The 25,533-nt window shown below is 44.3% G+C and overlaps 2 protein-coding genes across 2 annotated transcripts; one reads left to right on the forward strand and one right to left on the reverse strand.

Moving 5' to 3' along the window:
- Positions 1–1,594: 1,594 nt before the first annotated feature.
- fam120b (family with sequence similarity 120B) lies at positions 1,595–11,712 on the reverse strand. Its single transcript, XM_037247139.1, has 15 exons — positions 11,609–11,712; positions 11,249–11,368; positions 10,490–10,680; positions 10,255–10,388; positions 10,063–10,185; positions 9,324–9,515; positions 8,987–9,245; positions 8,718–8,901; positions 8,551–8,652; positions 8,043–8,215; positions 7,088–7,180; positions 5,098–5,304; positions 4,678–4,819; positions 2,285–2,531; positions 1,595–2,224 (listed from the first exon to the last, which is right to left on the reverse strand). Exons 2-15 carry the CDS (start codon positions 11,364–11,366, stop codon positions 2,194–2,196), a joined length of 2,196 nt encoding a protein of 731 aa, XP_037103034.1. The 5' UTR covers positions 11,367–11,368; positions 11,609–11,712; the 3' UTR covers positions 1,595–2,193.
- A 5,691-nt stretch (positions 11,713–17,403) lies between these two features.
- dld (deltaD) lies at positions 17,404–24,965 on the forward strand. The gene is made up of 12 exons (XM_037247138.1): positions 17,404–17,857; positions 18,012–18,320; positions 18,937–18,997; positions 19,487–19,744; positions 21,035–21,095; positions 21,202–21,332; positions 21,418–21,587; positions 21,673–21,889; positions 21,997–22,173; positions 22,264–22,999; positions 23,098–23,359; positions 23,493–24,965. The coding sequence occupies exons 1-12, from the start codon at positions 17,804–17,806 to the stop codon at positions 23,496–23,498; spliced, it is 2,442 nt and encodes an 813-aa protein (XP_037103033.1). The 5' UTR covers positions 17,404–17,803; the 3' UTR covers positions 23,499–24,965.
- Positions 24,966–25,533: the final 568 nt, after the last annotated feature.

Here is a 25,533-nt window from a genome sequence, read left to right on the forward strand (position 1 = left end):
CCTGTGCAAGTCCACCGACAAATTCTGTCAAAAATAATTTAAACAAATGTACCCTCTGCCTTACAAAAGAGCTCAAAATGTGTCAGATTGCTAAGGCATTTGTGGTAAAATAAATAAATAAATAAAAGTTCTAGTATGGCAAACTCATCAATTGAATGAACAAAATGTCTTCTTCACAGAGAATCATGTTTGTGGCCCGGGTTAGTGGTAAACAATCCAGTCGAACTCCCACCACACGTCTTCAGCAAAACATGGGAATTCCTCCACTCCGCCAGTCAATTCCATTCCTGAACATAAACATAAATACACACAAACACACAAAACAGCCAGGGGTGGCTTGATGGTGCCATTTGACTGAATGGCCTATCGCCATGGTTACAGCAGAACTCCATCAGTCCATTCAAGGAACAGATGGCCGATGTGCAACAGGAGGCACGTTTCAATGAACATGCACACACACACACACATCATGCATTCTCTCTCTCTCTATCTCTCTCCATCTCTCTCTCTCTCTCTCTCTCTCACACACACACGCATAGATGTGCTCCTGCTCAGAGGGAGGGTATTGAACAACCAGCAGCATATGTTCCACTCGTCAAAGTGCATTCATTCAAAGACAGAGTGGGAGGACAGAGGGAGGGAGGGATGATTGAGGGTAAAAATGTCACAGGTAAGAGAAGAAACGTTCGTTACACCCTTCAACAATCCATCACAAGCTAACTTATTGATCTTATATGTATATTCAATACAGTATTAGCAGAGATCAGATCTCGTCAATTAAACTAAAGACCTCTTTTAAAATTAGGTGACTTAAATCTCTCCACCCATTTTTGGATGCTTGTGTCACCATTGTGTGTGTGTCTGTATAATAATCCATCTCTGACTGAGACAATTTGCCAATATGAGCACAGACATGGCAATAAAGCAACCAGGTTGTATTGCTCTATTTTGAGTGACAGTCTGTTTGTAAATATGTGTGACATAAATGCATTTAGGGTCATAGTACTTTAATTCCCTCTCATTCCACTTTTTATTCAAGATGTTGTCTTGGCTCCAATCGCTTGAGAATATGTTGACATAGTAAGACAGCTAATTGAATAGCCACCGAAAGAGGGAAAACAGTCGAATCCCAGACCGGAGGATTCCAATGGGCCTGACTGCGTGTTTGTGTCCCCGCTGCTGGAGGAACCACACCCACGAACACACATATAGAAAGAGGAAGCCAACAGGGTTTCCTGTGGTTGAAACAACACAACAGACCTGTCAGTTTTCTCCCGTCTCCCAACTTGGCCTCTTTTATTCCATCTCTTCCTGTTTTGTTGTTGCTCTGTCTATTCTTAGTAGTTCCTCCATTGCATTTTCTGCCACGGTACTCCTCGAACCTAATACTTGACCTCTCTCCGACGACCCTAAATTTCCTTTCCTCTGTTGTCTTTCCCCCCCTTCTTCTTGAGTCAGCCTTCTCTCATTTGCTTCACCACAGAATACATCCTGCCTCTTCCGATTAGTATCTAAACATGGCCACTTCACTTGTAGGCGTCTATGCTGCCACACCCACAGAGCTCTCCTGTGAAAGCAAAACTAAATCCTACACACTTCACATGGCGGGGTTTTATTCTGTGTGCCTTATTGTAGTACAGAACAACGGGGTTCCGTTCCGACCATCACGGAAAAGCAGCACGCCGATCAATCATTGCCGACAAACGGAACAAAGCGTCACATTTGTGCAAAACCCATTTTTGTAACACACCTGCAAGGATACATTTTACAGTTACTGTATTTCTAGATTATAATATTCTAGATATGGAAATTGACACCAATCCTCTTTTCAGTGCTTGTTTTAAAAATTGTAATTCAAAAATTAAAAAAAGGGCTAGGTTTGTTTCTTGACACTTTCTATTTTGTCTTCAGTCACAAGTTTGAACAGCAGCAACTGGACATGTTTCTTCTTCTTCTTCTTCAAAAAAAAAAAACCTCTCCAAAATGACAAAATTCAATGTCCTTAATCTCTCAATTCTTTCTGCGTAATCCTCCTATTTTCAGATACAGCATCCTTTAGGCAAACATTCTTGACAGCTAATCAGTTTGCTCAGAGAAACTTGATTGTGTCATTCCTTTCATCAGCTCTTTCCTACCCTCTTTACTCTTCAAGTCCTACACTCTAATCCTCTGCTCCTTTCTGTCAGGGTTGAGTTACGTTCCAGGAGCAGGAGGGTGACACCATCTGAGAGGAAGAATACCAAATGAGATGATTCTTCCGTTAAAACACCTCCAGCAAAGTTACCTGGGAGCCAGCTGGTATCGCCCCCTGCTGGGACGCCGACGACTCCTTGTCTGTTCTGGCCTGATGTTCCGAGCGCCTTCATCCACGGAGGGAGGATGAAAGTAGGAATATTGGCCTCCTCCTCTTCCTCCGTGTGCAGGTCTCTCCTGTAGTTTGGCTCTGCTGTTTCCACCACTTCGCCACCCACTCTCCCTCCTCCATCCTCTGAATGACGTCTCGCTCCTCTCCCTGCGGTTGTCACCGCCGTCTGATGGAACAAGTATAAAAACTCGTGTATTGCCTCACATTCTTTTAAGTCATCATGTGACAAGTGTGCATAAACTCTAACAACGCACGGAATCACTTCGCTAGCCCCTCTCCTATTGGATGTGTCGCAGCGACACTGCACCTGAATTGATTTTTTAAAATCATTATTTAAGGGGTGGCACCACAACGGTAAACAAGCACCTTGCGTGTTGACATGGCATGACACAACGTGGCGTCGCCACACTGTCGCAGCAAATAGATGGGTTCGTCAACTATGCGCTGCGCTCTGCTAAGTGCAGCGTGAAAAAGGCCTTTAATCTTCACAATTCCATGCTTCCAACTGGTGGGAAGAGTTTGGTGTGGATGGACACATTTAGAATGAATGAGAAGAGGGACGGTGACAAAAATCAGTGACCTATGATTTAGCAAACTGGTTGCTCAGTTGAAATGTATAAAGAAATGGACATCATCTTTTGGAATGTTGGAAACTTCAGGAACAATTTGGATTTTTTTTTTTTCCTTCCATTTTGTACATGCTATACATGTAAAAGCTAGATATTGATATTTGGCCAATTTGGAAACATTGTAGATAAAAGACTCCAAGGCTGTCAAATGAGACCCCAAATATGTGAAAATGCCCAAAATGTGTGATAGTTACTCTGAAAACAACTTTATCGATTTAGATGTCATTTTGTCCTTAGTAGGCAAAAGAAGAGGAGAGCATATAAACAAGAGATTTGTGGTCAAAGAGTAATTTGGGATGTAGAGAGATTTTTGCTGAGGAGACTAAATATCGGGGCTGATTACAAACACAAGCCAAGCAAGGGCTGCAACGACGCCACAAAGCGCCAGCGCAACTCTCACGCACACACATCTGAAGTAATGATGGGAATAGCGAGGGCACAGCCCTCCATCTTGTGCAAGCAGAAACATCCTCCTGAGGCCCACAGAGCTTGACTTGAGTAAAGAGCAGACAGTTTGGGGTAAACCAACCTGGCACACGCTGCTGCTTTTAAAAAAAAAAAAAACATTCACCAAAAGTCACAGGGGTTGCACAAAAACGACGGGTTCATATTTCACGAGGCTGCTGCTGACTCGTGCCCGATGACTGACCACCAAGTGGCGGAGAGTTTAAGTCTATTCATTCATAATAATACCTTTTGGACAACAAATTGTTATTTGAAATGCACCAAGGAGCCCAATCACGTCAATGTTGTAAAGAGGAGAATTACAAACAAACTTCCACTGCCGTTGCCCTCAAGAATTCACCTACAAATCATTTTTGTGAACTCAACACGGGTCACAGTTATATTTGAACTGCGGAAGTTTTCCATTTATTTACCCACTTACAGTTTCATTTGAGCTTCACTTGAGTTGTGGATGGCATTAAGTGCATTTTGGGGCGGGACTTGGGACAGGATTAGAATAAAGGCTCCTGAGCTTATTGTTGAAAACAGATAAACCTACCAACTCAACATTGAGATACAGTGTCATAAACAATTGGGAGGAACAAACAGGCGGCCAAAATAACAGTTTGTATCATTTTGCGGCCGTTAAAACTGTCCCATGTCGTTCATAAAACTGTTTTTTTTAATTATACATACAGAAGGTAAAAGACGGTGAGGTGTAAAAATGCTGCTGAAAACAAGGAGGTAAAGAAAGGACAGAGAAGATGAAAGGATGGGAACAAGTGAGGTAAAGGGGAGCCGACGGCCGAGTGGGGCTTGATGGGGGGGTTTGAGACAGAGAGCGAAGCCTGTAATCATTGTTGTGTGTCTTAAAATAGAGTGCTCTCAGCCTATAAACAGAAACATGCCATTACTAGTGTACTGACAAAGCAAGTGTCGGATTCGGGCGTGCACATGTGCTTGCAGCCGTGTGTGCGTGTGTGTGATCAAGACCACAGCACACATGGAGATGGTTACAGCACGGCCCTCTGGGTAATGTGGTTCACAGAGAACGACCAGAGAACTACAACCACCGATCGATGGTCAGATTCAAATGCAATGGTTGTGCATTGTTCAGACTATTCTCAAACGAAAGAAAGGCCTTTAATCAGTATTAGCCACAAAAGTCCAAACATGCTTCAGAAAGAGAAAATTGGTGGACGATAAAAAGACAGAAGAGAAAATATGTCGCTTAGTCACCTGTGTGCTCGTCTCTGTAACAGGAACTTTGACTTTGCTCGAGGATGCTAACTTTCGGTTGAGACTGCAGGACTCTGTTTCTCTTCTTGCAAACTTCGACGTGTTTCTCTCTCAGCTGGAGAAACAAGGCAAGACTGGATGGCTGGAAGGAGAGCAGACAATAACAAATGAGCCTGACTTGTGACATCATTTTCCCTAAAACACAGGGGACACGATTGAACGCACCTGATTATTAAATTCATTTAAATATAGATGTAAATTTGGGCTGAATGTTTTTTGTTGTGTTTATAATCATGACCCATTTGAATAATGATGTAAGCAGTAAATTGTTATTTGAATTTAGTAATTGGAATTAATTCTTGGGTCATCATTGCAGCTCATGTTAAACTGTGGAGGTGTACCTAATGAAACGGCACTCACATGATTGTCCAGCAGCACCATTTGCTCAGTGCCGCTATGTGCCAGTAGGTACTTTGAGTGGAACAACTGTCCATCGAAGCTTTGCCAAGGCATGAGGGCGGCGTTGGTCAGCGGGCAGCCGCTGGCACAGTTGGCTCCCAGCATGTAGCTCAGTCCTCGAACGTAGAGAGAGCCCAGTTGGATTGCTCGGCTGCAGAGGAATGGCGGCTGAGAAACAAACAAAAAAGAAAGTTGGCAATTATGTCTGCTTGGTCACACACACATCCCATCTTTAATTAAATGCTCGATGCTTTGTTTGATCAACTGCCTTTACTTGAGGTGAAAAATTACTTATGCAGCAAAACACCCATGTTGCATTAGATATCATTCGGAATCCAGCCAAGCAATGTGGCTTGCAACACTTTTCTATGTTCCGACATTATCTTTTAATAATCATTGAAGCAAAAAGCCAATGACAGCAGGCAGATGTTCACTGTGTGCGCATTGCACGCTCTCACCTGTCCCTTGGCAGATAGCACTGATAACGGCGATTATGTACACACACACGCACACACCAGCACTCACACGCTAGCGCAGGCCTGCCTGTCACCTGCTTCCAGTCAAACACAGCCTCACACACTGAAAACAATGAAGCGCTGGACAGACGCACAAAAAGCCTGAAGCGCACAAACAAGCGGATACAAAGAAGGCAAAGAAGACTGAAAGAGTAAAAAGAATATGAGAAGGCAAAGGACAGAAAAACGTGCGTGTGAGCATGTATATGAGCTGTTCATTGAGGTGCGTATGTGCTTGATGTAAATAGCTCCATGTGGTGAGCGTCAGCCAGGGCAGACGGGTGAGTGTCGCCAGAACACTCTCTCCCACAGACACACGCGTACACAAGCATGCAACTCCATGGGGAGGAATGCTGCAACACAACCAAGGCATCCCTAAACCTACCCACAACCTCTTTCCGTAAAGCAAACACAAATGGTCGGTCTCATTTTACATTCATGTGAACACACACCACATGATAGTGACTTCTCTAAATAAACATTTCCAAGCAGAATGTGTAACAGAGACATAATGATGGACACACAAACATACGAGCACACACAAATCTGCTACAATGAGCCTATGCGAGTCTATTCTTTTTGTCTGTGCGTGCTGGTGCAGGTAAATCAATACTGATCATTTTCAGGCCTACACCCTCCAAGCGCCTCCAACCTCTCCCAGAGATCACCTATTAACTACAAGACACTACCCTAATTACTGCGTAGAAAAAAAAAAAGACCAAGAGGCAAAACACAAAATAAGTACGGTAATTAGACAGTGCAAATAAAAGGGTCAACAACAAGGCAATGACTAGTTTGGGGAACAGCTGGCAAGACACATTAAGCTATCTCGCTGGGGAGACTTTTGAAACAACTAAATAATTGTTATGTATACAACAAATGAGGACAAATTATGAGATTTTAAATGTTACATGAGCTTTTGAAGAAAGTCAACAAGACATATTGCTACTAAGCCACTGACAGCAATTTCAAGCCGGTGGAAGATTAAACTTGTTACCGATACTCACCGGCCTTTACATTGGGTACATTTGAACAAGTTGTCATTTATTACAAAAGTCCGATTGAAGATTCCGTCTTTGCAAAGATCATACTCAGTTTTGAAAGGTATCACTTAAGATGGTTTATGGTGAGCAACTGCACTTCATCAATGTAAGCACTGTTGCTAACTGTCTAGACAGACAGACACAGACATGATTAAAGTGACAGAAAAAAATAGAAACAACTCCATTTACATAACAAGCCCACTTCTAATTGTGATGTTTGTTTTCTCGACGAGATCCCCATTCATAACCCTATTTGGGTTTTCTTTATGTTTTTTTTTTCTTTTCATTTTCCCTGACTGGAGGCATGTTTACTCCTAAGTATATACGAGGCCATTGTTCTCATTCATTGCATCACGAATTGAGCTAGTTGCAATAAGCGAGTACTTTGCTGACCTTGATCTGTTGAAGCTCTTGCAGAGATTTGAGCCTCAGACACACAGCCTGACTCAGGTAAGCATCCACGTCCTCTGAACACATAGATGGTACCTACAAAAAGAACAGTCGGAAGATAGCTTAATATATGGTTACGTATAATAAATGACTTCCAAATTCAACCCCATCTCGGCGTGACTTCTCACTGGGTCTGTTTGTTTGGTCTGACCTCAACAGGGAAAGCAGCAATCCTGAATGCAGCCAAGGAGGCAGCCAGTGTGTGTGTTTGTGTGTGTGTGCGTGGCGTGTTCAAAACAAACAAACCCCGAAGCAATTTAAACAGTCGAGTGGTGAGCGAATGTGAATGCTGCAGACGTCAGACAACAACAGGCACCGTTGTTTGCTTGTCTGCCCGTCTATCAGACAAAGCTGCGTTTCTGTTGTGATGCTTGCCCGTTTGTTTTAGTTTTTATTTAATTACTTCTTGCACAGTCGCAAGCGCAAACATCTGACAGTCGTGACAAAAATCTAAGGATCGCTATCTTGCAACCATTTCATCTGTGTTAGGGCAAAGTTGTAAAAAATAGTCATGCTACATTAAAAAAGCTAACACTTGAAAGCCATTATAAAGAAACAATGTGGTGAGGTAATTGAAAGAATACAGTTCTTGGGTGGTTATCAGAGCAGTTGCTGACGTGTCAATAGCTAAACTGGTCACACTGGGTGATAAAGGCTGCCATCAAGACAGAAAAAACCCTACAGAACACACCATTAACAAGATATGTTAAACGTCACATCACATGTGGACAAAAGAGCAGAATGAATCCAGCATGTTGATCAGCTATATAATATTTTCACTTGCTGCTTTGTAAAAGTGTGGATTCAGATTGGAAAGCAAATTACTTTAAAATAACAAAGGCAAGTAATTTAAGAGATTACTGCTCTAAAATGGTGTAAATCTTTTACTATGTACTACCTGGAGGACAATATAGGTGACCAGGCAAAGAGCAGCCAGAAGAAAGTCTTCAACCACTCCGTACAACTCGGCAAACTCCTGGCAGTCAAATATCGACAAAAAGCTCATTAGACGAAGGCCGGAAACATCGGGACCAGAACCAAACCACAGCAAGTCCAGATTGGGCCGTTCACCTACAAAACCAGATGGATAAAATATTTAGGTTTGGTTAGGGATTTCGTAACAGTGAATGAATGTGGCATGTTGCATGTGAACAACAATTAAAGTTGACTCTGACTGTTGAACAAATCATTAAACAACTCACACTTGAATACTAATTATTTTTGTATTTGTTTTTTTTGTGGGGGTGGGTGTTTTGGTTGTACTACATAAAGTAAGGTTTTACAGGTTTTCAATTATTTTCCAAACTATATTTTTGAAACAAAATCCTGAAATCACTCCACAAGGTCTTTAAAGAGTGTATTAGCTGAGGGCATAAATATTTTCACAGGGACTGTAGGTACTGTACATTGGATGCAGATCGGCACGGGGAGGACCATGTCGGGCTCCTTCAAAGGGTTGCCTGGATAGACAAACCACTCTCTGATGGCTGGAGGTTCCGCAGTGCTGTCTGAAAACACGCAAGGTTGAGAGAGCCACTTAACAAGCGAGAATGTCTTGTGCGTGCTATTTTACCATCGTGCCTGTTGAGCAGGAGCAAACCGTAGATGCGTTGTCTGGAGGACTTGAAGACAACAGCCTGAGGCAACAGTTCGCGATCCTCCTCATCCTCCAGACTATTACTACATTCAATCACCCCTTCGCACAGGACATTGTAAACCATAAACCCCTCAGCCGATACATGTTTTTCTCGACAAGCCTACAGAAGAACCAAAGAGAAACAAATGGGTGAAACTCCGCTAAACGTTTCTAGATGACAAACATAGATATGGCGCTGAACGTACCTTTAATATTTCTGGACTGACATATTTCTCAAAGGTAATAAGAGGTGGGGCATTCTGCTGAGGAACTTCCGGCCCAGCCAGTAAATAGGAGCAAATTCCTTTTTCCAAGAGCTTTCTGTCTGCAGCTGGTAGTTTCAGAGTCTGAGGGATAAGATGAGTCTCTTCCTCCTCCTTGCCCCACAAAGAGCTGACAAACTGGGATACAGCCAACACCATCTGCCCCTGAGGAGCACCGCAGAGGGCTGTGCCATGTGGCTTCCTAAGAAAAAGTAGATGTTACATGTTTTACATATTCCTATTTCTATGATGATGGTTAGAATGACAATGCGCCTCACACCTGTATGCTGCCATCGCATCATTCCTGATCGTCTGCATACGCTCCTCCGGCACCACGTCATTACCGAGGAGACAAGCCAGTAGCGGTAACTGAGAAACATTCAGTCCAATGGCTCGGCAAAGCATCTCTCGGTCATATAGGACAGTGGTGAGGCGGCCTAAGTGCAGTTTTGCCACTGATAAGTAAGGAACGCTGGAGAAAGAACAGAAATGATATATTCAAAATCTGGCGTCTTATCAATATTTTCATTTTTCTACAGCCAATTTGAGTGACACACAGGATGAATCTGTGACCATAGATAGTTAAGATGCAAAAAAAGCCAAACTCAAGGCATATTTGTGCAAGGCTGGACAAAATCTTGTAAGTCGCACACCATGTTTTTCTCATTATTGTAACTAGAAATTTGTGTGTGTTTGGAATGAGGCGGTTTGAAAGCTGGCTTCTTTTCAAATTCATTCGACTCTACGTCGTTGAATTAAACACGTTTCTCCAAACGTTTTGGGGTTTTTCTGCCTCTCTTCTTCTTTTATCTGAACAACAAAGAAACACTTTTCACATGTGATAATTGGAAAAGTATTTGCATATAAAAAAAGGACAACACATTTTCATTACACTTAGGTGTGGGAACATTTTGACATATCAGAAACCGAGGTTTAGAATTTCATGTTAAAATATGCGTTCTGTCATGAATACATGACATTAAATGTGACTAACCAATAACAGCTTCAAGTGAACCAACCTGTCAAATATGATGAAATCTGAGTCCTGTCCCAAAATGCCCATGCAACCATGTCGACGGGCATAACAGGCAATCTCATAGTCAGCCTCCTGCACTGAGCAAAATACATCCTGGCCTAATGACCTGCCACAAAAAAAAAACGGAATCAATAATGTAATTAATAATATCACATTATAATCCCACATTGCAAACCTGAGGGCAAAACGTGTGAATGTTGCCAAGCCAGAGGGCAGACTGAAAAGATCTTTGCCTGGTTGCACTCCATTTGATTTAATGTAACGGAATATTTGAGACACCTCCCCATTCACTCTTCGTCGCCGCTTCACCTGTAATTAGATAATCGTTTTGAACCCCACGTTGAACGGGGATATATTCTAGCAGACACCACAGATTATAAGTAACAATACTGTAAGGTTGTGTTCCGCACCCACTCATGTCTTTTCTTCTCCTCAACCATGCCATCGAAGAAGAAGACAAGATGGATTCCTGCAGAGGTGAACGTCTCCACCCATCTCTGAAGGATGCTCATGTACTCCTTCCACTGACCCCCACATACCCAGTTTTTGCACAAGTACCAGTGGCGCAGGCAGCCCATGCCATCCACAACCAGTGTGGGACCTGACAGAAATGGAAATAGAAATGAACGCAAGTTGTAATATTACCAATAATAAATTCACACTTATTAGAGATTTTTTTTTTGGTAACGTTAGGAGAATACATTCATATTTGTTCAAGGAAAAAAATAGATCTTAATATTTACAAAAAAACAAATGAGACATTTTGTCTCGGTAAAAAGTTTTACTATAAGTTAAAAATGTACTCTTCTTTCAAATCGTATCTAGTTGTTGGCGAGATGCTTGTCTGCTTTGTGGCTATTCTTAGAGTGCCCTTCAGCAAGGCCCAGTTCAAGTGGTGCAGCAAGCTTCGATGCAGCTTTCGGACACATGCAATTGAACATGCAATTGAGTGCAATGTGCATTTTTTTTTCATGAAGTGACTTCCGCAAAGCATGTCAACGTTATTTTATATCACCAATGTAGGGAATAATACTTTAGGCGTGTTTTGTTAATCTACCAATTGGACAAAATGCTGAACAATCTTGAACATGTGCATTTTTGCATACGTGTCCAAACTTTAAGAACACCCTGCAAATAAACACAAGCCTTAAATTTTAGATGCACTCAACTGGAAGAGGTGTTGGTTGTTTTGGAAACATGTTGTCTGGCCAGCTCTCTCAGGTTGACAGTCACGCAGGATTCTGGACAGCAACGCTCCATGAAATATTGGAGACCCTTTACCCCCATTTCTACAAACAGAGATCAGACCAAAGCATTCATTTGGTAGCAAGGCATCTATTTGCTTGACATTGTCAGAATGAAATGCTTGTTGACATTCGCCTCTTTTTAAGGCTAAGGATTAGCTTGGCTTCCATCAGCAAGTTTTATGAGTTAAGATACAGCCGCCGTCCTCATAGTTTTAAACTGCCTTAAGCATATGATATGATGTCACCGCTACTATTTTAAAACACATTTTGCAGACTACTTACTTGGGAATATTTCGCATTATCCAGCAGCGCGTCCTGTTTGTTTTGATACGCTACCACTTCCTGCGTCGCACATGTGACGTCACGGCGCTACAAAACAAAGCGCACGTGCTTGGCGCACGCTGCTACACTGGCTCTGTTGAAACGGGGTGATCTGACTGAATCTGGGATGCCAATTCACTGATAAAACACCATGCAGATCCAAACATACACACTTAATATAAAAGAGAATAGCTGCTGATACAATAGATTACATTTGAATGGTATAAACTTCTCAAGGTTGCATGAATATGAATGGACCATTGTGGTCTCGTGGCCTCGGTCCACCCATAAACTCCACAGGCTGGGATCAGAGGCAGACTAATTGCTCTCCAGGAGAATAGAGGCTCTTTTCTGAAGTCACAAGCTATTAGGTCTACCTTCCATACAATACACCCCCCGCCCTCTCCATTCTATTGTCTGAGCATGGAAGAAATAAAGAAAGCGGCATATGCTGGCTGTCAGTCCAGCTGTCAGCATCTGTCGTCCCCCAGCCAGATGCTCAGTGGACGAGGAGGGCAATCCACCTCTCACAGTCAACTGATCTTCAAGGAAGGCGGAGCACAGTTATAAATCTGCCCCCCGTGTGTGCCCTCAAAAGTTACAGCCATGCTGACATATCATGAAAATATTTGTGTGTCAATCATAGCTGAAGTTGCACTTTTGTCTAGTTAAGAATCTGACTTGCAAACTACAAGACACATAAATACTGTGCAGAACTTTTAACAATACAAGACAAAAGATCATGAGGGGGTCAGAAGAGACGCTGGAGATCAGGACAGGTTTCAACTCATCTTCAGTTCTAATTTTTCAGTCATCATTGCTGAAAGTAGAACTGTTTCACCAAACGACAAATGAGGATTTTCAGTTTGTCCCAATTCCACCATATTGGATACCACGGATCTCCTTTCGTATCAAGACTCAGTTTTGGATAATGTGAGTGGACAAGCAGTCGATGCACATGGACGGAGTGTGAGGTGAACACAAGTACTAGTGGAAGGGGGTGTATATAGCAAGCGCACTGCCAGCTCTCATTGGATCTTGTCATCATTCTCCTCCTACAGCTTCTACAGACTCTTCCTTTTCTCCTCTTTCATTGCCTCCACTCAGCTCCCCTTCCCTCCCCCCTCTGTGTGCTCCCCCTCCACTCCTGACCATAGCTTGACTCAGGAGAAACAGAGGCAGATGTTCCAGGAGCACACGACATCCCCCCCCCCCCCCCCATACCTCCCATTTGTACTGGATCAGCAGTTAACCCCCGGAAAGAATTGACCATACAAGCACGCACACACAAAGACTACCGCTGCCCAAATCTGCGCTGGCTCAACAGTTGTCCAACTCAATGAACGACGCACATACATACACACCGAGAGCTGTCCAAAATCCCCCTCAGGGTCCCTGATAGTAGCCACCCTGGGGTCAGGCCTTGTGTCAGCGTCAGAGGCCTGGGGTCTCTCTGGGCAGCTGGCCTGGCTAATCCTGCTGCTGGAGGCCACTAGTTCTCAAACTAAAGGCCAAGGACCCCCAGGGGGCCGCAGGGCAGGGATCTCAGGGAGCAAGAGAGTGTGCGATTTGTTCCCAATGTAGGGGGCTTTGTTTGTTTTTGGCTTGTTTTGGATTCAAATCAAACGTATCCGAGACTATACGGTGAAACGGTGTCTCGTGAGGGTTGTAAATTCGATCATTGAGTAGTAAACCATTGTTAAAAGCAGATGGATGTACACTTGGTGTGGTCATACACAATCCAAAACAAAAACGCCAAACTTGTATATTAGGCCTTTGGTTACATCCAATCAGCCCCACTCATTTAATTATAAGTGAGGTAAATAACGTCATCACCAAAAACAAAAATTTCCACGTGATTTGATGAGCCTCAGAATCCTGTTGTCTATTCAGGCAAACAGACAGTGTTGGTACATTCCTACTGGGCAGCTCTGGGGGTCTCTGCATCTTAAAAAAATAAAGGGGGATTATAAGTGTGTTTTTACGAGTCACTGTTTTTTTTTAAAACTGAGAGCTATTTCCTGGCTACTGATTAATGCAAAGGGCTGACAGTTTGATTTACACTTCTGAAATAACTAATTGTCTCAAATTGGCTTTAATTACATTATAATTATGTCATTATCAAGAATTAATGATAGTCATCATGTGACGACACTGACAACTGTCATGATTTCTCACAATAAATAGGAAACAAATATCAATATGCAACACTATTTCTATAAATATCTACCAGTGTTTAAATGTTCACTTCAACAGTTCCAACAATTTTTTTCCACAATTACATTTTTGGATCGATATAGTGAATGGGGCTGTCGAGGTTAAGTTTTGTGAGCGTATGTATCAAGCCCACCCATTAAAAAATATGTAACAACACAATTCAAGTGAGTCACAGTCCATCATCACCATGGTCATGTGATAATGCCTCTACTTTAATTTCTGCAGGCTGCCATGCGATGTGCAACAGTGTGTGTGATGGCGATGATGCAGGGTTTCCCACGACAGCCATCCATCCATTTCTTGGCACGCACACACACACATTGACACACACATGCACACACACTCACGGGCCATATGGCCACCCCATAACCACTGCATGCCTCCACTGTGATCTGCCCAACATGCAACTGGTTGCTTCCTATTCAGAATGCATTCAATCAAAGTGGAAGAAAATAAAATAGATGAGACAGTAAACACTGGTTTGGATAGGTGAGTTGAAAGAGAGGAATTATTTGTATAGAGATGAGTGGAAGGGGGTGTGGGGGGTGCCATTTGGTAGTTGGTGTTGTGGTGTTTGGGGGAGCAGATGGCCGGGCTCGAGGAGGGGCGTGTCTTGTCCTTGCGACCCTTCACAAATCACACAGTTTCCCCCCCGAGGGGCTCGCGACTCGTCCTTAAATAAGAATCAATGGGAATTACTTGGCCAGAGAAAGGGATGAATGGGCGGCGGGGCGCAAGACCTCTTCCTTTGTTGTATTGGTGCGTGTCACAGAGCCCCCTGCTCCACGCACACACACGCGCGCGCGCGCGAGCACACGCAGCTACACGCGCACACATGGGACAATAATGTGCAAAGCACTCCAGTTAAACAATCGATATCCAGTTAAACAATTTCACTAACTCGCGCACGTGCACGCGCGTGATAGGGAGAGAAGTGGGTGGAGCTCCAAGTACAGAACTTCAGAATCTCCATGCGGGAACTGAAAGTGGAGAAGCGTGGTCGTGTAAGCGCAGGAGTTGGAGGGTGGGGAGGAAGGGGCGAGTTGGGGGGGGGTCGATACTTTCCAACTCGCCATACGTCCCAGTCACGCTTTGCAGGCCTAATTGCAAAATGTGTGCCACGTCATGGTGATGCATGACTGATGGCATACGCAGGCAGAGGGAGAGGTGCACAGGGCACCTCCGATAGTGGCGATGAGGTGAAATAATAAAAAAGGCCTCCCTCCGAAGGGGGATTTGACGACACGCCACATAGGAGCTTTGTAACCCTTTGAGGCGCTCCACAATGCCGCAGGCCAAAATCGACTAGTTAAATGAAATCAGCGTCATAGCTAAACACACACTGGTATCTGCGATGGAAGCACCATGTCAGCCAAGGATAATGGTGTTAAAGCTCAAGGTTAAAGGCCCCTGAAGTCGCATGAAAGGGCACACTAGAAGCACAGTTATTGCTTATTTGTCTTGAGCAAGAAACTATTTTTGGCTGCTTGAGTGTGGTCCGAAATGGACTGAGTAAGACCATGAGGCGGAAAAAATATATATATATTTTTTAATCGGTCTTAATTTTATTAGGCACTGGTAAGCCATCAGGGCCAGCAATATCTCCTCTGATGGCTTAAACACTAAGCACAATCTTATATTTACAAATCTAAATAGTTTTTCTATGATATATTAATATATTCCCAACAAGAGTTACATTATGTAACTTATTTCTTGGATGTACTGTTACTAGTTTAATATTATTGGACTTTTTTTGTCCAAACAGATTTCAGCCTCAGATCTTACTGGTGAGCTGATCATTTGAATCAGTTGCAGCATCATGCATTAAAAAATGACAATGATGTCACTTTATTAATACCTTTTTGCATTGTCACCAAAAACACAAGATGAGATTGATTTTATTTTTATCAATTGATTTAAGATTTAGTTTAATTGCTTAGCGATTGTTGAGCTACCTTAAAAAAAAATAGTTTTTACATATTTCATGAACTAAATGTGAAGTAGCTTCATCTTTCTTCGATTTGTATTTGGTTCACAATGGAATAAGTACGGTCATCCTTACTTAACAAGATTCAATACAGCGGATCAATGATGATGAAAAATTCTGCTTTTACAAAGATTGTAATGTTCAGCCATGCTAAATAAGAGCATCACAACGGTTTGTATGATGCAATGAGTTCTACACCACTACAACAATGTAAAACTGCCAAAAAAAAAAGTTTCTCACAGTGTGAATAAAATTCAAAAAAAAGTTTCTCACAGTGTGAATAAAATTCACATCATTGTTCATTATAGACAGAATTCATGATACATAGTCGAAAGAGACTCTATTGACTGAAAAGCACACATACTTGTCATGCGTTCAATATGATATAAATCAATTAAGTGAAGGAAACCTGATTAGATGCTTCACATGGCTCACGTTAAATGAAGTATTCAGTGATAAATGACTGCCGCAAGCTCTTATTAACATCATGCAAACACGTGCAAATTCTCTGAGGAAACATGCACACGCACACACGCGCATTCCCAAAAATGCAGTGCAGGGATTTGAGTTGGATCCTGTGACGTGGTTGCATGTAGAAACGGTGATATTATCAAACCTGATCAGACCCTCTCTCTGGTGTTGTATTATTGTGGGAGAGCAGGTGCTGCTGGCCCAATTACCATACAGCTGAAAGCACAAAGAGAAAAACTTTACTCCCTGTATGTGCCCCCCTACACACAGACACACACACACACACACACGCACACTACACGCGCACGCTCCCGGCTCCCCTTTTCTCCCCCTCAAAGTCCCTTAATGACAGCCACGCGAGTGACACACCACCAAGTCTCTTTTTACTGCCTGCACCAAAAGAGACGCAGTCCAACACAGAGGAGGACTTGCCTACCTGTTGGATGCGTATTTGCGCACGTTTGGGGCGCGTATTTAGGCGGGTGTTTATTGGTTAACGGAGTAAAAATCCGACAGACTCAATCAAAGCAGTAAATAACCTTGACAAGGTGTAAAGTTGCGTATTGCGCGCCCACAAACGAAAAGATAAGACCATTAGAAGAAGCCTTGTGGAGTGTGAACATGTGAAAGCTGCGCCAGAGATTACACTGTAGGAATGTGGCCCGGCAGATGGTCCGAGGTGAACGCGGACTATGAGCTTGTCCCTCGGGGGTGTACCGGGCGGGCTTTACGTACAATGTAACCCCAATTCGGGGTCCAGGATCGGCCCATTCCGCGCTTCAGCCGTGCGCAATGGTTTCGTGGTCTTAAAAAACTTTGCCGGAATGTAAATGGAGAAGGATGGGGGTATAAGGAGGGGAAGCGATAGGTTGTTGTACATTTAACAGCTCTCTATAGCCATTTGGTGTGTTCCTTTGAGGAAAAAGAGAAAAGCGAGGAGGGGGTGGGCCTACAAATAAGTTGTGTGCACCCCCCCCAACCCCCCTTTTTGTGATGGCCCCGGGGCGGACTTGTGGTGGTGGAGGGAGGGAGAAAAGAGGAGCAGAGGGGTTTATTTGCATCTTATTACCCTGTGCGCACTGGTCTGATATAAAAGCCTGTACAGGAGCGTAGAGCCATCAGACACACACACTGTTAACCCGGGTGAGACCAAGAAAGGCTTGTTTTCCTCACTTGGGACCCGCATTTCATCAATCAAGAGGGAGGAAACAACAAGGACGCCCACCTTTTTTTGCGCAAGATTATATGGAATTATTTCAAACAGGGATTTCCCTCAAGGATCGTTCTGTTGTGGATTATTTACTGACAAAACTAAACTAAACTAAACAACAGAGGCTCGTATGGGAAAATAGAAGACAATCAGAAGGAAAGTGAATTCTGACTTAAGGAAGAACCCACCAAACTTTCTCCATGTTTTTTTGAGTCAAGCTGCACCAACCTGTGGAGCTTTGAGCGATTGTTTTGAACGGGCTGTCAACACAATGGGACGCCTGTGTTTATCCTTGGTTGTCACTCTCTCCTTTTTCACCTGCCAGGTATTGTATAACAACGATTTAACGGCATCGCGCGCATTGGCTGCGTTTTTACGCGCCGATTTTCCTGTAATTGTTTTTTATTATTAACGCGCCTAAATGACAGCATCCTTATGATTGTTTGTCTGTTTGTTTCTTATATTACCTATCACTTTAGGTTTTGTGCTCGGGGGTGTTTGAGCTGAAGCTGCAGGAGTTTCTAAACAAGAAAGGGGTGGCGGGGAACAACAACTGTTGCCCCGGCGGCGGCAGTTCGGCTCGCCAGCCGGGCCACCAGCAGTGCGAGTGCAAGACGTTCTTCCGGATTTGTCTGAAGCACTACCAGGCCAACGTGTCCCCTGAGCCCCCCTGCACATACGGCGGAGCGGTGACCCCAGTTCTGGGTTCCAACTCCTTCCATGTGCCCGAGACCAACGCGGACACCTTCACCAATCCGATACGCTTCAATTTCGGCTTCACATGGCCGGTGAGTGACTCAAACAGTAATGATATTTCTCAGGTTTAATCATTTTTAAAAAAATATATTATTGTTGCCATTGTTTTAGATTCACGCAGTAGTGAATCTAATAGAGCGATTTCTTCTTTCGTTTAAATCCGATCGGAGCGCATTTGTCCTAAAGGGTGCAAACCGCAGCAGATGCTCCCAAAATTGTGAGGGTCTTTGTCAACAGTGTGTGAGAAGGTCTATTGTAGTGTGTATGTGTTTGTGGGCTAGGGGGTGTCGGGGGTGTTGCGGGCGCAGGGGGGGTTGGGGTTCGGTCGGGTGGTGTTTTCACCAAATGCTTCTCTCCAGCCAGGCGTGGTGGGAAATTTAACATCCTCCGAGTTGGCACATCATTGGCAGCGCAGCGTGAAATTCCGCCTCGTTTGCTTCACGACGGAGCCCTAGTGCGATAGTAGCAGGGTCGTGAAAGGGAAGCAGGTAGTCGTGAGCCTTATTAGGCCCCTAATCAAGACCGTTCAATGAGGCTATGAAGTTTATTGGGAGGCGTCACTATTGCGCCCCCCCCCCCCCCCACTTCACGTGGCTCTGCAGGCTGAGCAGCTGCTGACTCTCCTTGTCTCTTTTTTTCCTACCCCAGGGGACATTTTCACTGATCATTGAGGCTCTGCACACAGACTCCCTGGACGACCTGGCAACAGGTGGGTGACAGCCAGCGAAGCAGCAGTGTAACCTGAAGACACGCCAGCAGGCTAATTGTGGCAATGTTTTCTTCTTTAATGGCACTTTTTTTCACTTAACTCAGTCCTTGATGCTGGAAAGAATAACTTGTCATTCAATATCTGGATTAATAACTTAATTCTGAGTTCAAAGGAGAGTGGACAAAGAATTAAGAGTGGGCATTATAATAATGACACTCACTCTGTTACATTAGTTAGGCAAACAAAGGTGGCTGTAACATGTGAGATAAAGGACACACTCTGGGCAGGTGTCACCTGCAAGTCCTATCTTATCACTGATGATGTCTAACTGACCACAGCTCAGAAGTGTGGTGATAAAGGAAAATGCGTAAAATAGATGTGCAGCCATTTAAAAAAAAAAGTGGTGTTTTGAAAGGCGACAATAATACGCAGGATAAAACGTGTTAAAACCAAATGATCAACGAGTTGCTATGTGGTTGATTTTTCCAGACAATCCAGAGCACCTCATCAGCCGCATAACCACTCAGCGTCACTTGACAGTGGGAGAGGAATGGTTCAAAGACATGCAGACAGCCGGGAGGACGGAGCTACGATATTCCTACCGCTTCCTGTGTGACGAGCATTATTATGGCGAGGGATGCTCCGTGTTCTGTCGGCCCCGAGACGATGCCTTTGGACACTTCACCTGTGGAGAGCGTGGCGAGATCATTTGCAATTCTGGCTGGAAGGGACAGTACTGCACTGAACGTAAGTCTCTTCTGATTTGTTTACATCCAGCCCGCATGGGATCTAACTGGTGCAATGATGTTCCTCCTGTTACTAATATACTTACTATTTAAATTCACTAAGAGTGGTCTGTGTAGATAGAAGAATGCAAAATACATCAATCATGCCTCAAAACTTGACCTATGATAATGGCTTCAAATGGCATCCAGTCGTTAGCCATTTATAAAGTTAGATACTCCAACAGTCACTTGGCTGTCGCTACTGTTCAAGGACCCCAAACCCCCCACCCCCCCTCTCTGTGTCCTAATGCAGAGCCCGTGTGCAACAGGCGTCAGTTAGTTATCCCCAAGCACCAGAGGCCTCCATTCTAATGAGCCGCAGTGGCTCCTCAGTAATTCACACGCCGCGTGCCTTCCATTAGACCACTGGGGCCTCCTCACCCCCAAAACTCCTCCCCGATTGGCCAAGTGGTGGTCCTGCATTGTTGTGGCCCGAGCCGGTGATTGGCCAAGCGGGGCTGTGTATTGTTGTTCAGGGGGCAGCTGCTCGGTGCGAGGAGACAATGGAGCAGCTGTCTGGTGGTTAGCTCCACACAGACCAGCTGGCCCTGGGAGAGAGGTGGTTGGAAAGGGGGTGGGGGCCATGGGGGGCTGGGTGAGAGGAGAGATGGGAGGAGGAAAGGAGGGATGCTGAAGGCGAGAGGAAAAGTAGCAGAAATAGGACAGAATGATGGGAGAAGGGGGGAGAAACAGATTGGAGAGGGCGCGATAGGTGTACAGTCGTGTAGGTGGTGGTCGGTGGGAGGGGGGTGGGCACGGGTGAGAAAAAGAGACTTCAGATTCACAGTCAAGAGGGAGAAAGGCGTCTTTGTGTAGGATGCTTTTGTGTTGGAGAGCAACCATGTTAATAGAGAGGGCCTGTTGGCTGCTATGGTGCCTTTGGACACCAAAGGAGGGAGGGGCTTTGGTCCAAAGCCACCGTAGCGGCTAAGTCCTGAAGGTAAACAGTCCAGCAAATTGTGCAGCACACTCTAAACTAATACTCTGCAGTGAGTAGTCTTTATCAGGAATGGCCTCCTGACCCCTAATTCCTCCTGTTGTTTAACTGTTTTGCGCGGTGGCAGCTGCGTTTTTATTGGCCTCCTATCAGTGGCTCAAAATGTAGAATGAGAGACTGAGAGCCAGGTGAGCAGGTAAAGGAAATGGCAGGAAAGCAACTAAACAGCCCACAGAACAAACAAATAGATAAGGCGGCTGAGGTGATGGCTCCATTTTGCTTTACTCACCTTTTTGTTTTCTTTTTCCTCTGCAGCAATTTGTCTTCCTGGCTGTGATGAAGATCATGGCTTCTGTGAGAAACCCGGAGAATGCAAGTAAGTTGTCAAATGGCCTCCCATTTTTAACAGACACTTTACTCACACTCGGGTGTGTTTGTCCTGGCTTTGTTTCTAACGGCATTTGATTCATGGTGGGTTCCAGGTGCCGTGTGGGATTCAGCGGTCGTTACTGTGATGACTGTATCCGTTACCCGGGCTGCCTCCATGGTACGTGCCAACAACCCTGGCAGTGTAACTGCCAGGAGGGATGGGGTGGCCTCTTCTGCAACCAGGGTGAGTCTCTTGAATTTTTGCATTTAGTTTCTCTTCATGTTAAAAGATTGAAGTTATCTGATTTTTTTTAAATTGCTGTTTCTAGATCTCAACTACTGTACACACCACAAGCCGTGTCTCAATGGTGCCACGTGTACCAACACTGGCCAGGGTAGCTACACTTGTTCCTGTCCGCCCGGCTATACAGGTGCAAGCTGCGAGATCGAAGTCAATGAATGTTCTGGAAACCCCTGTCGCAATGGCGGCAGCTGCTCTGTAAGTAGCAATAAAGGACAGCTGTCAATAAAAACGTAAACCGAAACTAGAAAGTAAGCAATCATTTACCTTCACTCTGAAATAGGACCAAGATGATAGCTATAAGTGCACCTGCCTACCTGGTTTCTATGGCAACAACTGTGAGTTGAGTGCCAGTAGCTGTGCGGATGGGCCTTGCTTCAACGACGGACGCTGTGTTGACAACCCGGAGGGGGGCTACTTCTGCCAGTGCCCCTTGGGATACGCTGGATTCAACTGTGAAAAAAAAATCGACCACTGCTCGTCCAACCCCTGCTTGAATGGTACGCATTCCTCCACTTGCTTGTCAGTCCGGCATCATTACCAACTCCAAGGACAAGTGAAATATCAGTCATTTTGACGCTGACCTCTTCCTACTTTTCCCTCTTAGGAGCAGAATGTGTGGATTTGGTGAACTCGTACCTCTGTCAGTGTCCTGAAGGGTTTTCTGGTAGCAACTGTGAAGACAGTAGCAGTATCCTCCATGGACATTGTCTGTCTTTACCTTGTCAGAATGGTGGGACATGCCAGGAGGGAGCCAATGGCTACACGTGCAACTGCCCTCCAGGTATAATTCCAGATTCAAAGTGACTTCCCTGTGTTGTTTTCGAGTATCCTATGTACACAAGCAGATTCCTAAAAGTGGATTCTTGTGCAGGTTATACCGGCAAAAACTGCAGTTCCCCCATCTCCCGCTGTGCTCACAATCCATGCCACAATGGAGCCACTTGCCACGAACGTGGCGGCCGCTATGTGTGTGCCTGTGTGCCAGGCTACGGCGGGCACAACTGCCAGTTCCTCTTACCAGAAGTTCCCAAGGGTCAGCCAGTGGTGGATGGACCGGACAGACGATATTCCTCACTGGAAAGCGAAATCTTTGCCAATGACGACGATGATGACAGCGGCTTCCCCTGGACTGCCGTGTGCGCTGGCGTCTTCCTAGTTCTGGTGATTCTCATCGGTTGCTCAGTGTTAGTGGTCTACGCTCGGGTCAAGCTCCAGGAGAGGCACAGTCATCGCAGCGACAGCGTCCGAAGCGACAGCCATGAAACCATGAACAACCTGACCACCACCAATTGCCTCCGCAGTGACAAGGAGCTGGTCACCGTGACGACCACGTCCATTAAAAACACAAACAAAAAGGTCGATTACCATTCCGAGCTAGCTGGTTCACTTGCTGGCCTGAGTGGGATCGGTGGGCTTAATGGACTCAGTGGATCAGAGAAGCAAGGCTTTAAGACTCGCTACTCTAGCGTGGAGTACAACCTTGTGCATGAGCTGCGGCCTGAGGAGGCGTCACTGTTCAACCAGGAAGAACATGATGGACCAGAAGTGAAATGTGAGCTGCTGGAAGAGTTTGATACTGAGGAAATATGCAGGAAGAGACAAAACAGGTATGTTGTGGTCAAACTCCAAAATCAAGCTTAGAAATGAATCAAATATTTATACACTTCAATTCCTAAAATACCGTACCTTCATCTTTGTCCTGCAGTGACGCCTCAGAAGAGAAACAAGTGGAAGAGTCACCGAGCTGCAGCGAAACCGTGTATCAGTCGTCCTACGATCTGAACCAACATGCTGCCGGTGATCTTAAATACCAATCGTCCAGTGATGTCAAGTACCAGTCAAGCTGTGACGTGGAATATCACTGCAATGCCAGTGGTGAGAGCAAGTATCAGTGCGCCACAGACACCAAATACCAGTCTGTGTACGTCATCTCGGACCAGAAAGACGAGTGTTTAATCGCTACAGAGGTGAGACGCAATTTCTTGCATACTGACTTATACTGGCATTGAAATTAACTTTAGTAAAACCAGCCAGTCGTTTCCATTGACTCGTTTTGCAATGAAATGTTTCTCATTTGTGAAAATGTCATTCATATTTCAGGTATGATACCCCTTCTGGACCAATTTCCAACCAGGTCCCTCTGGACGATGGTGGTCCTCGCTAACCCTGAGCAGTACAGCTCAGCTTGTCTCCGGGAGGTTTTACTCCTGCGGTTTGCTGCTGTTGCCTGGAATTTACCCAAGGATCTTGGAGCCAAGGTGCCACTGAACCAGTGTAGAGTCAGTGAATGTTGGACAATGCTGATCTCAGATGAGGACGTCGGCTTCATACTTTGATGCTCAGCACTATCTTCCAAGCTCCCAAAGTAGTGCAGGCCTTGTTCAAATTTGAAACAATGGTGGACAAAGTACTCATGCTATCCAGTGACTTTTGCTGAAAGACGATGGAAGAGCTCCAGATAGAATATGGGCATTGAGGTGGACTCCATTTGTTTGCTCTTGATAAACAAGGGAGCGTTGACCTGGATGAAGAAATAGTAGTACCGTGGAGTACTGATTGAATGAATAGAGTAGTACCTTTGGAGTACTGAGAACTTAAGCTTTTCATTATTAAGGTACAGTGTCAAGGATGACAGTGCATGTTCTGTGCAGTGCTACAAAGGACAGTGTGGACATGGCAAGGGTGGAAATCTTTCCACGGTGCAGTAGTCTCAGCTGTAGCCAACTTCACAAAAGATAACAGAATTTTCTTTTAAGAACACAAGTGCTCCGACTTCACATCGTATAAGTCTGCAGCACTGACAGGCTCTGTGGGCTGAGCTGGTTCTCAGCAGAACTGAAGAGTAGTGACTGCAAATTGATTCAACATGGATCCTGTTGGGCCATACTGGCCCCTGACCCTGAAGGTTTGGATACGCAGGGCAATGTTTTTGGCAAACTATTCATCAATATTACAAGCAGAACTTATAAGCAAAAAGTCACTGAAAGTAATCAAACACAGTTCATGGGATGTTTTACTACCACTGTAGAGTTGTTTGTCACAACTTCTGGCGCTGTCGTGTGACTATGTCAAACTATGAAGGAGTCGTCCGAACTGCCGAGACCTCCTTGCACTACGGGGGTATATGTTCGTAACGTGCGTTTTGGAGAGTATGCGAGCGCAGATGAGGTCACCTGTGTTTTCAACTGTTAGCCACTAGCCAGTCATCATTTAGCCACCATCGTCCTTGCTTGCTCATTGTTGGTTAGCATCATGCGATTTATGTTTTTAATCTTATTTTTTTATTATTGGAACAAAGATGTTGTTTTAATTTAATTATTATTTGTGTTACAATTTGGTGTGATATTTTGTGTTGTAATTTAAGTTTGATTGTTTTTTTTATTTGATGTATGTATGTATGTATGTATGTATGTATGTATGTACGTATGTACGCATGTATGTATGTTTTTGTTAGGCACTTGAGACCACTGTGACTGTGTTGTATTTAAAAGAAAAGTTGTATGTACAGAGCCTGTCATTTTTATTACTGGAAAACAGTGAAATATTTTTCCAAAATAAAAGAGGAAATATTAGGACATCTGTGTTGGAATGCCTGTATTCATGTTTGGCCAAAGTGTAATGGCACGAACGTCAGATGCGTGACCAAAAAAAACGTACGCGAAATGGAAACAATTTATTTCCCACGAGATATTTTGGTCTTGAGTCAAGACAATCCAACAAATACATAGTATGGGGATTTCTTATTGCCTAGTGATAGTGTCGCGGTATGTGTTTGTGAGTGTGTGCGTGTGTTTGTGTGTGTGTGTGCGTGCATGTTTGTGTGTAACAGGGCAGAAGACTGTCTCCTTGTGGAACCACTAAATGAGACAAAGATACACCCCATAATCATAGACCAATTTGCAAAACCAGAGTCATCTCTTTGTGCGTATGTGAGTGAATGCGGACGCATATGACACAGAGACCGCTTTATGATTCTATTAGTTATTTGTCTTGACAGATTTGTTAAAGAAACTTTATGAAAAATATGTGTGTATGAAAAATGCCTTGTGTGTCTGGGCAATTGTATGCATGTGTGTGTGAATGTGTGTGAGATCTTGTTTAAAGCGAATGGGTATTTATAGCTAGAGAGGGAAACCACAGT

Source organism: Syngnathus acus, chromosome 3 (genome assembly GCF_901709675.1).
Source record: "Syngnathus acus chromosome 3, fSynAcu1.2, whole genome shotgun sequence".
Lineage (NCBI taxonomy): Eukaryota > Metazoa > Chordata > Actinopteri > Syngnathiformes > Syngnathidae > Syngnathus > Syngnathus acus.